At 40.2% G+C, this 15962-nt stretch overlaps 2 protein-coding genes across 2 annotated transcripts in view; one reads left to right on the top strand and one right to left on the bottom strand.

Moving 5' to 3' along the window:
• The window catches only part of tm7sf2 (transmembrane 7 superfamily member 2), an 11347-nt gene extending 7709 nt beyond the window's left edge, over window positions 1-3638 (top strand). Inside the window, exon 11 of the mRNA XM_007545864.2 lies at window positions 3109-3638. Within this exon, the coding sequence (XP_007545926.1) occupies window positions 3109-3269 (161 nt within the window). The 3' untranslated portion in view covers window positions 3270-3638. The remainder of the gene's footprint in view (window positions 1-3108) is intronic.
• Window positions 3639-9235: 5597 nt separating this feature from the next.
• On the bottom strand, window positions 9236-14968 carry LOC103134000 (protein cornichon homolog 2-like). Its single transcript, XM_016668285.1, has 4 exons — window positions 14867-14968; window positions 13031-13143; window positions 12812-12955; window positions 9236-12146 (listed from the first exon to the last, which is right to left on the bottom strand). Exons 2-4 carry the CDS (start codon window positions 13099-13101, stop codon window positions 12119-12121), a joined length of 243 nt encoding a protein of 80 aa, XP_016523771.1. The 5' UTR covers window positions 13102-13143; window positions 14867-14968; the 3' UTR covers window positions 9236-12118.
• Between the last annotated feature and the right edge of the window lie 994 nt (window positions 14969-15962).

The following is a 15962-nucleotide window of genomic DNA, read 5'->3' on the forward strand; positions in this document are numbered from 1 at the left end:
CCCCCGTTGGAGGACGCCACTGTTTAAGTCGTTCATTATATCCAACAAATCAGGTTGTGTGAATCTATGATATTTAACAAAATGAATTGTGGAAAGAAGCAGCCCTTCCTGCTTGCACAAGCACTATTTAGATACCATTATCTACTTATATTTAACTATTTGGCTTGTTTTTATACAAACTTCATCAACCACATAAGATAAATCCTGCACGAACAGAGCATGGTGCATTTGTGGGCTTTCTGTTTTTTCTTAGCTTGTTAGATCTGTGCCACTTGGCAGGAATGTTGTTCCACTTTTCCCAATCAAAGTCTCCCTGTCACCAGAGAGAGGTTTCCTGCTGACAGCCATGTGATGATGGCGTCCTGACTCGTGTCAAGACCCGCTTCAGATACTTTAGTTTCTTTCCGTCACTGTGGTTGATGGTTTCGCTTTGGTTCCTTTTAAATGCATTTGGGGAATTTATTTTTTTTCAATAGAGAAAGAAAGCAGGCTTTCTCTGTATAATTATGGATTATTCAATAAATCCCTCTAATCTGCGATGTAAACATCTACGTCTTTTTCGGTGAGCCACCAGGTAAACCACATGACTTATTCTGACAAGGTGACTCTTTGGTTTCAGCTTTAATGAATCACAACCTGCTGCGGATGAAACGTTTTACAGTGAGATGTTAGCATGACTCCTCTGAGTCAGGATGACTATAAATCAGCCGTACAGAGATTTTTAATTTTATTTTAAAGTAGTTCCATATATATTACGCACCCTGCATAGTAAACCACAGCAGCACAGATTTCTGTCTGAAAGCCTGCAGATATCTTTACAGATAATATTCAGCAGAGAGGATTGAGCTTTTTCTCACACGAGCCCTTTTGTGTTCCTGACTGTTTTCCCTCATGTAGGTCGTCCTGATCCTATCGTAGGACAGCAGTGCATGTCTAAAACTTGTTTTCATCTCTTTTGATGATGAATGGCATGACTTTAAAGCACCGACTGCCCATGCGCCCCGCGTAGCTGGACATCAAAGCTTCCCAACACCTTCTTCACTGCTTTGAGGTCATTTTTAATATCTGATGTTTTGTATTCAGTCCCTTTCTTATGTGAAAACCCTACAAAACACAGTGTGGGTGAAAGAAGCCGTAGCTGTTTCTCGTGCTGTTTACAGTACAGTCTGCTAGATAGTTTACACATTGATTTTTTTATTTTTATTTTTTTAGCACAATAGCATAATCTCACACAGAAAAGTAAAATATTATCTTAAAAAATATATATGTATATATTTTTTTATAAATTCCACCCTTCACAATCCTGATTAATCTACCTGAAGTATTTTTGCATAAAAATGTCTAATTAGTAATCCATAACTTCCTTATTGTGGAGATGTACCTATTGGATGACACAGAAGCTTATTCCTCTTTGCCGCTCCACAAAACGTTCTGTCCGAAAGCCCGATCCGCATTCATGGCTCATTCCAGATCAATCTTAAAATCATCAAATTAGATTAATTAAAATGCTACATGCTAAGATACACAACGTCGTAAGTCTCTTAATGACTAATAATTGTCATAATTTATTTCAAACATAATTCAGTAGAAAATTGTGTGTTGGACTCAAGGGACTGTAAGATAGTCATGCCGTCAATGCGCCCTCTGGTGGACATAAAAGGCCAATATTTTTTATTATCACGGTTTATGAGATGAACTAAAAGTTTATCGAACTTTTAGTTCAATAAAAGTTTGGTGAACTTAACATATGAGACGTTGATATTTTTTATTAACATCTAACATGTTAATGGGAAACAATGGTTCTGGTTGCCTATGAAGGCCATCAGAGCCGTGGACTTAAAAAGAACATCTGGAGATTATTGTGCGAAGAATTGTTCTTTATAAAAATCAAGAAAATTGCAGAAAATCTTCTTTATTAGACTTCAGTCAGAGGCTTTTTCAGATTAGCTGTAACAGACTGCTACAGGAGATCCTTCCTTCCTACAGCTCTTAGCATCTACGGCAGCTCCTTGAAGAAAACTGTATGTGTTGCAACAACGTTTAATTTCTGTCTGGGATTAATGAAGTACTTTTGATTTGAATCAACTTGAATTAAATTATACTGAACTGGATTGGATTAAACTGGATTGGGTGTAGGGTTTATATGTAACATGCAGGGTCCCGACTCAAAATGTCTGTCCTACCACGTCAAACGTAAAAATGTGGAGTTTGTTGGCTTAACTGGAACAGTGTGATTTGCTCAGATAAAACCCAATTTTTTAAGTATTATGCCAATAACACTACATGCAGATCTGGAAGAAAAAAAGCCCTAAAACACAGTTAAGTACGACAGCAGACTTATTATGCTGTGGGCCTGTTTCCCTTCCAAATTCTCTCAAAATCAGGTTGCAGTTCATGGCAACACGAAGAGATTTCAAACCCACATCTCTCTCCCTTGGATGTTTTAAGGCCTTATTAGCCTCTCACGATATTTTCTGTATTTTTGACCAAACTGTGAGATTTTGACACGACGACACGGCAGAGACTGCATCACTTTTCCTTGAACTATCCCTGAATAGCAGCTGTCAGACTTTTGTTGCGGTTGACGTTTCTCTCTCTACCTCTCATTGAAATTCAGCTTAAAGTGACTCACTGCTGTCGCAGCCTTTGTAACCGAGACGCATTATGCAGTTTCTGTCTTAATTGCTGGTGCAAAATCCCAAACTGAGAAATTCTTCACTTCTAAAAAAAAAACAAAAAAAATAACATGGCAGCATGTTCCAGACAAAAACTGAGGAAACAATGACAGACAGACAAAGGCTCCAAGTACAGGCTTATAAAGTGACCGTCAGGATGAATCAACACTGAGCTGCAGGCGCATAATCAAACAGCTATTCAGCGCCAGGCTTTTGTGCGATGCAGACGGAAGAGAAAGTGCGCTGCTATTTGCGGAGGGGGGCTGCTCTCTTGATTACAGCTTGTTAAATGTGGTTCACGTCACAAATGCTGCTAAGAGAAGGTGTGTGTTTCTCCTCGCCAATCCAACACTGATTAATCCCTCGGGTGACATTTTTAGGCTGCTTTTTAGGTCATTTATGCTTGTTGCTCTTCCGTTTCCCCCCCCTGCAGGCTTCTCTCACCTCTTGCCGTACTTCTACGTGGTTTACTTCACCGTCCTGCTGGTTCACCGGGAGGCCCGGGACGAGAGGCAGTGCAGGGCCAAGTACGGACTCGCGTGGGACGCCTACTGTCGCCGAGTCCCCTACAGGATCTTCCCGTATATTTACTGAAAAAGGACGACATGCTGGATTTTTTTTTTTTTTTATACTGGTGCACGACGTCACGTTTACATAGAACCATAATGTCGATTTTAATTCACACAGACTGGAAGTGGAACCCGCTGGTTGAGATCAGTGTTTAAATCAGAACTGGTTTAGAGGTTAGAGAGAACTGTATCGAATTATTTTTTATTCTGATTTTAAAAACCTAAGACTGTAAACATCTACTTTTTTTTTTACATGTGAAAATGATTTCTGCCGAGATGAAACAAGAAACAAACTGTAAATTGTCTTTTTATTAAAATGAAGTCACAACCTTTACATTACTGTGTCCATTTGGTGAAGTTTAATATAAATAAATTCATCGAATTGGGTTTCTTATTTGTTGCAACTTTTTAAATTGAGTTAGCATTTAACATTTATTTTCTAAAAACATTTTAAACCATTGAAACCTTTCTATGTTATGCTATTTGACAAGTATTTTATTAGGGTTTTAGGTGATGGGGCAACGAAAAGTAAAGTTATTGCGAGGTGGATGATTTCTAAATATTTTTAAATGTTAAAAAAAAACTGAAAAGTGTGGTATGCATTTAAATAAACAAAAAAAAATTATTGCCTTTAAAGTTACCTATGATTAGCAAACAAACAAGTCTGTTGAGAAACCAAAACCTGGCATCTCTAGAAGATCCTCAAGGAGGAAAGTCTTTTTCATTTGCAGTTCATCTGAAAGCGTTTCTTTAGATGACATGTCAGGGAGGCATGCTGAAGAAGGTGCTTCTTCACATCCAGAAACATGGCGGCGCCACCGTGCATCTTGACGCTGCTGTTGCCACCGTGTTCGATCTACAATTAGGATCAAATCCTATTTGTGTTCGGAAGGTCCAGATTGAATCCAACTGAGAATCTGTGGTGAAACGTAAAACATTGATGCTCACAAAAACCTTCCATCCAATCTGACTGAGCTGGAGTTATTTTTGCACAGCATGGGCGCCAATTTCAGTCTCTGGAAACCGACAACCACAAGACCGGCAGCCGCAGCCCGCGGCGAAAGATGATTCTACACAGTACCGACTCAGGTGGGCCGGATGCAAACGCTGGCATCGCTTTTCTTTCCCTTACAACGATTACAGTGTCAGTTGCTTTGACCTGGTCTGTCGCACAAAAACTATGAAACACGAAGTTGTGTAGCTGATGAACTGCGGCGGGTAGCCGTCACGGTGTCTTCATTTAAACTGAACGTGACAAGTGAGCAAAAATCGGCTGTGAATCATTTAACCTCTTCCTGGGAACCTGCTGCAGTTAAAACGCTGCTCGTTTCCAAACAGCCGCCTCCCTTAAAGGGGAAAAAAAAATTAAAAATCCATGACTTGTTGCCATGACCTCTGGTCTGACTCGTGCTGCACGTTGTCTGCTATCGTTGATCATGACTTTTTTTTGTCTCCAAACAAATTAAAAACCTGTTTCTGACAGCAGTGTTATGTAAAAATGCGTGCCTCTTTTCCATTGTGATTCACCTCACGTTTATCCTGCAGATGATGTCTCTCCCCGTATGAGGTCAGAGGTGTGCACTCAGACGACAGAGCGCTCTCCATTTGTCACCTTTTCTGGCCTTTATGCAGCGCAGCTGGCCTCCGGCCTCACCCACACGCTGTTTTCTGTTGTTTTTCATATGCAAAGTGTTAATTATATGCTTGTGCAATGACAGGATTGTGTGCAGGATTTCCTACACGTGTCCGTGCATTTGTACACTTCTTTTGTCGCTTGTATTTCAGGATTAAACTATAATTGTACTGTAGAGATTTATATTACTGGTTTTTGTTGGACGTCAGACTGAAATCAGAAATTAAATAAGCAGGAGGAAAAACCTTTTTACCTAAAAGCGTTATTTGTAAGATACGTGATCTAATTCAATTTTGGGGAAGCAGGCCCTGTCTGACTGAAACATCGCAAGCAGTTGGACAGAATCTTTTTACGTCTTGAATAAAACCCTGAGCTGAAAGCGAAATCTGCGGTTAGTTGAGATGAATGTGATGGATATTAATACAAATGAGGCGAGAGCTGACAGTCAGAGTGAGTCACAGTCGCGTCTCCGTCTGGACAGACGATCCACGGTCCACATAAAAACATAAGTGTGAACAGGTTTGACACATTCTTGGACCCAAACGCTTTGCTAACACAACACTTCCACTTCTACGTCCGTCTGAAGGCTTGCAAGGGAAACGGAAAGAATAGAAAAGCAGATTATAACAGAAATGGATAAGTACGTCTGTCAGAATTCCTACGCTTGCTAAAGAATTCATACACAGTTGTACTTTTCCACGTTTTGCCACATTCCCATCACCCACTTCAGTTTGTTTTATTTATTTATGGGATTTATTACCGACACAAAGCAGAGGGTAAGTCTGTAGCCGATCTTGTTAACTCTGAAACCTGCATTTTTTTCCTGCATAATGACGTTTTTGAGTGTTTTGGGGTGATGTGTTTATGCTGGATGCACATATATTCAGTGTGGAAAATAGACATAATACACTTTCTACAGCATTTACACTCTTGGCCGTTGCCTTCCTTTCCACTCCGCTTGATTCTCATCTTCTGTCTCTGCTCCATCTTCACTTTCTCCAGTTACAGTGGATTGCTCCGGTAGAATTTTCGTCTGGACCAATCGGTGAACAGAACGAGAAGTTGTGAATGACGTCAGTTTTAGATTTGTGGTCTGCCTGTAGTTTTAGGAGATTGTGAACGAAGCCATTCAGTCGACCACACTTCCACACATTGACTTAAAGTTGATCACTGCTTCGTTCAGCTTGGCAGCTTATCTCTTCGCAGCGGAGAGATGGTTGTTTACATTTCAGGCTATTATGGTAAGCTTCATAGCATCGAACTGCCTCTTTACGTAGCTGACAGCCAAACGTTAACGATTGGGTAAAATTTTAAATTCCAATAGAGTCTAAAGGCTCCGAAACTGAACAATTAATTAGATTTTAAGAACTATTGATTTAATTATGTGTGTGTGGCACAATTCTTAGGTTGGACACGAATTGATTATTCAATATTGTTGCGCTTACTGATGAGACATAATTAAATTCTGCTTAGCAATTTTGATCTGATAGCATATATATCAATCGCTTAAAATCCTACCTATATTAAAGCCTCTGAAAACATTTCATAAGGTACGAATACGTTTGTAAATAGTCTGTTTTAATATTTGGCAGGAATGTTTGGCTGCAGACAAAATATGACAAAGCCCTTTAGCATATTCCCCTTTTTAATTAAACACACCGAATTACAGAAATTGGATTTCTTTTCATGGTCTCCTTGTCAGTTAATGTGCTGGTAATCTTCCACTAAAATATGAAACTCTCTCCACATATTTAAACATAAATTTCACATGTAAGGCGCTTTGCGGTTTTCCTAACCCATACAGTCGCAATAACATGCAGCCTGGAGTGTCTTGCATAATAATGAATGAGCACAATAATTGCAAGTGTGTGTGTGTGTGTTTGTGTACGTGTTTGTCAGCGAGCACGCATCTCTGTGCGCGTGTGCGAGCCGGCCGATTGTGTATGCCAATCCTGACGTTTCAAGCCCATCAGTTGTGGCCAGTTTCCATGGTTACATCTCTCGGGGAGAGCACAGACGTGGGAGAGAGGGGAAAGGAGTTGAGACAATTATTGTGGTGGAGGGTGCTGTGAAAGGAAGAGCCCAGAATGATGGGAGTGCAGGAGTGTGAACCGTGGGCTGAGACAGAGTAGAAAAGATGTTTTTTTTGTGTGTGTGTGCGTGTGTGTTAGCTCCTGTCTGCGGCCGCTAACACTCGCCGGGCTTCAGGTTGTCATGGCTGCTTACCTGAGTCCGAGATATTTATGTCCCGGTAAAAGGTTTTTGAGCAGAAAAGCCGCGCCGCGGGGCATCTGCACCACTTTGACTTGAATATTTTTGCTTTGAGTGAGACCCTCGATGTGAGTCAACAGGAATTTCTAGTACAATTTGGTTTCCATGGTGACAGCGGGGAGCAATATGTCCTCTTCAAACATAGGAAAAAACACCAGCTTGAAACCTTGTTGTTTTCTGTCTGAATCATTATTTAGACTATTGATATACCGCAGGACCTTACAGACGCCAGAACAAGTCCCTGGCTTGTTTTTGACAAACACCATTTGTACATGTGACCAGAAGGTGTTTTTCAGGATCATAAATCTTAGCAGGTCAGATTTTTATAAGAACTTTTCTAGATGAGAGCTAGTGATGCTCCCAGAACATACTTTAATATGTTCTCACCATTTCAAATCAATTAAAGTTTATTCTGCAATATGTAAACAATGAACTGAAAATGTTTTATCAAAAAACAAGTAAAGTTTGGTTTAGATATCTAAAAGACAAAAGGTAGCGCTTTATTACTCCTTTCCTACAAGTCATTAGGAATATTAATGAAATAATATTGAACTGGCGCCACACAGAAAAATTATCTTCCTCCTGCAGAAAACATGCTTTCAACATTTCCAGATAACTGAACATCTGACCCATTACAGCAGGACATTTACTTTGTTGAAAATTAGTTAGCAGCATCAGTCATCAGCAATGACTGATGACTGCCATTAAAATACAGTCATCAAATACAGACTGATGACTGTATTTGTAATGACATTGCAAACACAGTCATCAAAACACAAATACTAGCGCACGTTGCAATACTTCTCTGTGCAAGCCTTGCAATGCCAGCCCAAAGATAGCTAGTGATGCTAATGCCAGCCTAAAGCTAGCTAGTGCTGCCAGTGCCAGCCTAAAGCTAGTTATCACCAATTAGCTGTTGAATTAGGTCAGTCACTTTAAAGGGAGTGGATATTTATGCAGTCACCTGAAGAAATCAGTTTTCACTTTGACACTAAATGGGTTATTCTTGTAATTTGTCAAAAAAAAATGTTTATCATAATTGATTTGTAAGATCAAAAATGTTTTAGATACAGTTTTATTTTGGCTAAGTTTAGCATCGTTAGTCTTTGGGTGTTTTTACTTAAGGTTACTTCCTGATAGCTAAAACCTTTTACCACGACTCTTTGTGATGTTCTTCGGTGATGCCTGTGTAAAGCCACTGCTGTATCTCTGTCCCTGTAAACCTCTAATGTATCTGGTTCTCATGTTAGTATTCCGGAGACATTAGCAGGAAGCTCTAACCTGCTTTCTGCCTCTGAAGTGGAAGCTCTTGCCGTCTCAGTGGGGGCTGCTCTCAGTTATTCTCGTACTCTTCAAGACGCGCCTAAATGTCTCTGCAGCCACTTCTAAATGCAGCTGTTGGCTTAGGCAGCTTTCAGCGAGGCGTTCTGTCCTCTATCATCGTCTAATTTACCACTCTGTTTCCTCACGAATTTCCCCTCTGCAAGCTTGGGGAGCTATTTTTTTATTTATTTATTTATTTCTTTTCTCCTCGAGCGTACCAACCAGTGGCTTTGACCTTCCTCACCCTGCTGACCTCCAGCACCAAAGAAGAAACTTGGAAGCAACTTTTGGCATAACTGTTTTATTGGGATATGGCGTGTAAATAGATGCACATCATATTGTAACCGAATAGATATAAAGTGGTTCACCAAATCGACTTTAGCATTATAATGAGGAATGTATAAAAGACGGATACGATACAGAATTCAGTAAGTTCAATTTTCTAAAATGCTTTATTTAGAGCGACTACATGATAACGTTCCAGCAGGAGGCGTTATGTCTTCCTCTGTCGGCGAGTTCCTGTGCTTCAGTAGTGATTGTCCAGACTCCACACATTCACACAGTTGGCGGAACAATGAGGTCTCGGTGTCCTGTGATTATCTGCGAACGTCTCTTGGCACGACATATTGCTCGTCTTCCAAAACACTGGCAGCCTATGAAAGTTGCTTCAGTGATTGAAAGTGAAATCACACAACCTATGTGAGATTTTCTCCTATAGACGGCATGTCTCGGCAAAGCGTCTTGGAGAAGCGTTGCTTCGTTTCTGCAGTCAATAATATATCTTACTATAACAATGTTTGGCTTTATGGCATTTTATTGGGAAAGAAATTAAAACAAATAAGTAAATTAAAAGTGTCCTGGTCAAGATTTCTTTGTCCCTGACACTGGTTTGATGAAGCATATTCCAGTTCAATACCACATTCAGGTAGCTAAAGGTTGTACGTTTTAGTTCTTCTTCTTTGGAGTTCAGATTATTACGCCTTTAGTAGATTTGGGAAAGCTAGAGAACTTGTGAAGATGTAAGACTGTCATCATCCACAATGAGATGAGTTTAATTTATCGACATGAGCTGGAAGGAAGAAGAATCCATTACACAACAAAAAAGGTCAAATTACGACGTGCAAAATGCACTCAGGGACAAAGATCCTAAGACTGCAGAGACGTCCTGTGGTGTGATGAAAACGAAATGTTTTGCCATGATTGATTATTGCTATTGATTTCTTCTTTCTTTGCTGCTGTTGTACAGAAATCATCCCCCATTGTGGGACAACAAAGGATTTTTCTATCCTATTCTACTGAACATTGTTACATTTGTTGTGTGTCTGTATTCCTGCTGCGGGAGGGACTGGTGCGCTTTACAAAGAGGAAGTTAATGTTTTGGTGGCCTTCAGAAAGCCCTGATCTAGAAACATTGTTGGCAGAACAGAAAAGATTTGTGTGAGCAAAGCGACCGACAGCAAGCTGCTGTAGAAAATGTTTGACCCAATTCATAACATTTAAAAACTGATTTCCCCAAAACTGATAATATACATGACATTTTCTGAATTGTAACATTTTTAAAAAACTGTAGAAAAAATGTTCCCATGACTTTTGGAGGTTTGCGCAGAAGTATTTAGTTTTTCACACTTTTCCAACGTGGGTCTAGCTGACGATGTAAACACAAAGCTTACTGAAAAAGTTGTTTTTCACATTTTTTTGCTTTGAATTTATCGTATTGCCATTGTGTTTGAGCTTATGATGAGCTCCCTGGCACACAGTGCAGGTCAGGTGACATGCAGGAAGACCCAATACAGTCTCTTTGTCATGGTAAGGAAACGGGCTAATACGGAAAACTCAGGGTCACAAAAATCTTAAAATTGGTCATGTGGGCTTGCTAGCTAAATCAAAGTGTGTCATAAAATCCCTGACAGCCCACAACGAACAGGCATCAGATGTTTAGTACCTAAATATCTAGATACTAAAAATATCTAAATGGCAATTTGTGAAGTTTAGGTTTAAAAAGTCTGACTAAATGAGAAACGTCTTTCATAGGCTGCTGTCACGACGTCTCAGCTCAAACATTTCTGCCCAATCACACGCACAAACGGACCAAAGTCTCATCGAAGGCAAGCATCGCCATGGAAACCGTTTTGCTGCTTCGCTTCTCACACCCGTCCGCTCTACAGCTGAAACGGCACCATGGTGATTTCGCTGCGTTTTTACACTTCCTCGATAACGAAAACGTCGCCATCGAGTCATTAATGTCTCATCCTAACGCCCGAGCCTCACTCACCGGCATTATAAACACTGAATAACACACCTCTGATATGTCTCATGGATCGCACGACGTTGCTATTTTGCGTGTTTTTAATTGCTTTTTATACATGAGATCCCTACTCTACCTTGGATCAGAGAAAAGTTTCGAAAACCGCTCGCTAAAAATGACTATAGGATAGATGCAGATGAGTGAGAGTAAACTTCACTGGGAACAGGAATAAGGCGCTCTCTGCACACTAAAAGTACAACAGATTTTTTTTTTCTACATTGCTTTTCTTCATTTAAAAAAAATAAACAAAGACAAAAACCGGGTGCCAGATGTGTTAAAGGCACAGTTCTGATTTTCGGGAAGCGAAGTTATTCTCATCTCTGCGTATGTAAGCATTCTGCAGAAACAAGTCTGGAAACTTCACAGATCTTCACGTGGAAAAAAAAAAATCAGAAGTATCCCTTTAAATGCACAAAACGTGATTCATTCTTAAATTTGGCACAAGGTTTGTTTTGTTTTTACTATAAACTTTTGGCATTATTACTCTTTTCAAAAGCATGAACCTATGAAGCAATAAATATATGTCTTTACAGCTACAGACATAGCATGAAAACCCTTAAAGTCAAATTTATGATGAGCAAACCCAGCGACACGGGAAAATGTGGACACAGGCATAAAAGCTGAATCCAGTCCGTGCCAACGCATGTTTGCTCACAGATTTGCACAAACGCAGCTTCCTGTCAGCGGCTCTCTAACGTCCTTCTGTGAAACTGGGTTTGATTTGTACCTGGATGTCATTTTCCTTGTCGTGTTCAACTTTAGGTTTTTTTTGTCAGAGCTTGACGAACCTTGTCGGTGTTCTGTGTTTCTTCCGGCAGCGAAGACGCGAAATGCGACTGCGACGCGGTTAAGGCGACCGCTCGACGTAACCCGCGCTTTAAACACGACGACTGATGTCAAAACAATCCTGAACGCTTTGGAAGTCAAAGGTTACAGACGTGTTTGTTTCTTTTCCGGCCCCTAAGCGTTTGGAGGTTCACAGTGAGTTGAGCGACCGGATCGGTAAGAGCAGCACGGGGAAATCCAGCCCTTCAGAAATATCGGTGAATTGTGTATCGTGGTCAAAGGCATCTCAAACATCCGACATCCTCTTTTTTTTTCTTTTGCTTCTTTTCAGTCTTTCAGAGCTGCTTTTTTTTTCCTCTCTTTTCTTCAGGCTTTCTGAGAGCGGTATCTGGGATGAAGGGTTTAAACAAGATCCTAAGTAACACCGTTTTACACTCACATTCAGTCAGATCAGTCTTAGGCCAAAAGAGTCAGAAAATATGAAAAGAAGAAGATTTTGCCTCCGTCGGTTTTGGATATCTTACAGCTCCTTCCAGTTAGATCTTCACAGCACTTGTTAGAAGCTCACCAAGGCGTAGACCATACTGAGGAGGGAAATTGGGCAAAAGTTAACAAAATGTCTGTGTCACAACAAGAGGCATCACTGATCTCTACCTAGTGCTACAAAGTGATGGGAAAACACAAATACGTGCATGGAAATGTCTCGGAAATGTTCCAAACGGCAAACCTTTAGTGGGAATTTATTGGAAACATTTAGAAGTTCTGGGGTAAACTGATGGTAAACATCCAAACATAAATCTAAGTCTTTTGTTTTTCTCTCACTGGCAAATATCCACGTGAAATAATACAATTAAAAATACTTCTTGCAGAACCGATTTGTGGTTTCTTTCAGATGAATTATTTTTATTTTGCTAGAAATAAAAAAAAGTGACTTTCATGTGACAAGTCCATCTGTTCAAAAAATGAGGTAATATGAGTTTAATTAAAAAAATAAAGGGAAAAAAATCTCTTTTCTATCAAAAACAATTTGAAAACAGACACTAAACATGATTTGTACATTTGACCACTTCAAATTAATTCTAAATAAACATCGAAACTGAATAAAATACAGTTTTGACTAAGAAAAAAGATATTTACTCCCACTTAAAATCACTAGTGGGAAGTTGAGCTCAAAGAAGTCATTGAAAACCTGAACGTTTTCTGGATGTCCTCATTAACCAACCTCTGGGACGACCACGTCTCTCCTCACCTGTACAAGTAGTAGAAGAAAGAGAGCAGGTAGAAGCCCAGCTTGCACCAGGACTCCTTCTGGCAGTAGTTGAGGATGTCGGCGTTCATCACGCTGACCGGATCGTACATCACTTCCGATCCGTCGGCCGGCCGATGAAAGAACCTGAAAAGAGCAGCGGGGTGAGTTTGGCTGGACGGCACGACACACAGCGACGGGACAGCTGCTGTGGGACCGTACCTCCACAGATGGTAGAAGAGCAGCGGGATATTGAGGCCAAGTGTGACCCACTCTCCGGCGCACATGAACATCAGGCAGAAGAGGCCGTGGATGGAGTACTCTGGTACCACCAACTGGTTGGGACAGACATAAGGACGAGGACTGGGTTAAACATCGCTGGGATGCTGCAGCGCCGAGTAAACTCAGACCTTCAGAGCGGAGGCGTCACCGTTACACACTGCTGCTGAACGGGAAGAAGTAGCTCCAGAGGTATTTAGACTGTTTTTATTTGTTTCTAGGCTTTACGCTGATTTAAAAGTTGCCAGCTTTCCTCCAACAAATCAGTAGTTTAGTCCCGTTGTATGAAAGCAAGTTTTTTTTGTCTATTCAGTAAGCAGCATCCTGAGCCTCCAGACTCCTGCTCAACAGTCTAAATGCAGAACAGCTGCAATTATTTTCTACTTTTTTGTCCTTTCTATTATCTGTTTAATGGTTTTTCAAACAATTTCAGCATAATTTTAAAGTCTTGCCTCGGACTTGAATCGAGAAATGGACTTGGACTAGACCATTCTATCAGATTGATCTGAACCATTCCATTATAGCTCTGCTACTGGGTCTGCAGTCTGCGGGTCCAGAGCTGCCAGTGGCTCTTCGGACCCTTCACAATGCGTCTGAGTGACTTTGTTAAAAATTACAAAACACAAACTGAAGTTTTTAAATATAGGTGTAATAACAAAAGTCAGTCTTAGCTGCTTTGAAACCTTTTTGTGGAATAATTGCATTGAATTTCCACAGCAGAATGACACTGGAAGTGTCATTTATATTTTTAAGATCTACTTTTTCTTGTCTCTGTGTTGGAAATCCCACCAGTGTCTACTACAGATATTTTATTTTCCAGTATTTTGATTGTAACTACATATTTAATTTGCAAACATTTTTTATTGTTTTGGAACTGACATTCATTAATATGTGAATAACTTTATAATATGACTGACATTTGAATTTATTCCAGTTTTATTGTATTTACTTATGGATGTTCTCTTTTTTTTTCTTTTACAAATGTGGTGAAAATATGTCGAAAAGATGAAGCCACAGTTTTTTCCCTAATGACTAAATAATAAATTACTGCTGTTCATTTTTCACTCTGAGACTTTTCAATTGGCACTACAACTTTATCTGCTTTTGTTCTGCGTTTTTTATAAATGTCAACATCCCATGAAAGAAAGTGGAGTTTTTTCTTTTTCAGAACCTAAAAACAAAACCCATTTAAAACGGTTGTTCTTTCAAAATAACAAACTTCTTATAGTAGACTCTTTATTTTGTTTTTTTAATTTAAGCTGCCGTTTTTCAAAAGTTCATGTAATATTTGTGGCTCTAAACAGGGTTTCTGTAGCTTCATGCATGATGCTGCCACCACCGTGTTTCAGGGCTTTTTCCACAACACATAATACAGTTTCACTTCTTTCATTTACAGCTTAGAAATATATGTTAGAGTCGACGGTGTGAGTCCCTTCATCCAACTCAAATGAATCAGAATCTTACCCTGTTTCTACATCCTGAACTTCCTACTCAGGCATTTTCAAAGGAGCATAAAGAGCAACAGGAGCTTTCAGAGACTCTTGAGTTTATTTTTCGCTAAAAGCTTCGAAAGGAAAAAAAGAAAACTCCACGGATAAAAACCTTGATGGCATGTCCATCAACGCCTGTCTGCAGGACAGGAATATATGTGAATCAGTGTGTGTGTGTGTGTGTGCGTGTGCAAAAGAGACAAATGGTGTTGGTTGTCTGAAGCCCCTCTGCCTTAGTCATCCGCTTCCCTCCACCCCGTCCAAAAGGTGAGAATCATCTGTTACTCACTCTGCGGAGCAGGTTGCAGATCCGCTCGATGTTTAAGATCCTTTCTCTCTAAAAAGGAGGACAGAGAGAGAGAACACCGCCTGTCAATAGTCTGCAAAATACAAGATGTTCCTACAAAACAAAAACAGTCACATAATGAAAGAACAAATACATCTTCATCCGTTAGAGAGCTTGAAATGATATTAATGTTGGTAATTATTAACTAAAACACCAACAATCGCTTGATTTTGTATTTTTTTTAATTAGTTTTCAAAAAGCTTGGATTGATTACACTCATAAACCCGTCTACCTTTAATGGACTGCGATGTTTTGGACTGCTAACAACCCTCCTGCGAGCGATAACTCGACGCCCAGCTCTGATATGAACGCCGTCCGTCTTTCACAGCATCGATCAGACACTATCTGCATGTCACTCATTGGGTTGTTCACTAATAAGCCACCGTGGGGAAATTATGTGTTTAATAGAGCAGCGAAGCTAAAATATCATTAGTCCTGTCATTAGCAGATGGCTCATCCATTTTATTATTTCTTTTCGGTGAGGCAAAGTTACATCAAACAAGAAACATTGGTTAATCAGCAAGTCTAATTCCCTTTTATTTATGAGTCCTTTTTTTAAAGCTTCTGTCTCGGGTCGAGGCCCCTTGATGTCTGCTCCCTTTAGTCGATTTTTTTTCCGAAAATGTGGACATAAATGGAGAATCCCCTGCTGACCTGAGAGTAAATTCTGCCCTGAATCCTCAGCCAGCTATCAACTATTCAGCTTCAGCACAGTTAGCTCGGTCTGTCTGACTCCCTCCGTCTTTTTCAAGCTTCGTGCCCCACATCCGTCAACGGCGCAGCGATGCGGTTCAACATGTGAATGCGATAAACCGAATGTTATCTGGTTTGGAGTTGGAGTTGTCCATCGTTGTGCTACTCTGTCTTTATCGCCTGTAGCTTCCCCGAGGATCTGTGTCCGGTCATCCAGGCTCAGTGGGACCGAATCAACCCAACGGGGGACATTTATCAGAGGCGGTCGAGAAATTACACAAAACAAAAGAGAGCGAAAACGAGGAAGCGATTACAAAATATAATTTGTACCTGCTGCTTTGAATAA

The sequence above is a fragment of the Poecilia formosa genome, unplaced genomic scaffold (genome assembly GCF_000485575.1).
Source record: "Poecilia formosa unplaced genomic scaffold, Poecilia_formosa-5.1.2 Scaffold14, whole genome shotgun sequence".
NCBI lineage: Eukaryota > Metazoa > Chordata > Actinopteri > Cyprinodontiformes > Poeciliidae > Poecilia > Poecilia formosa.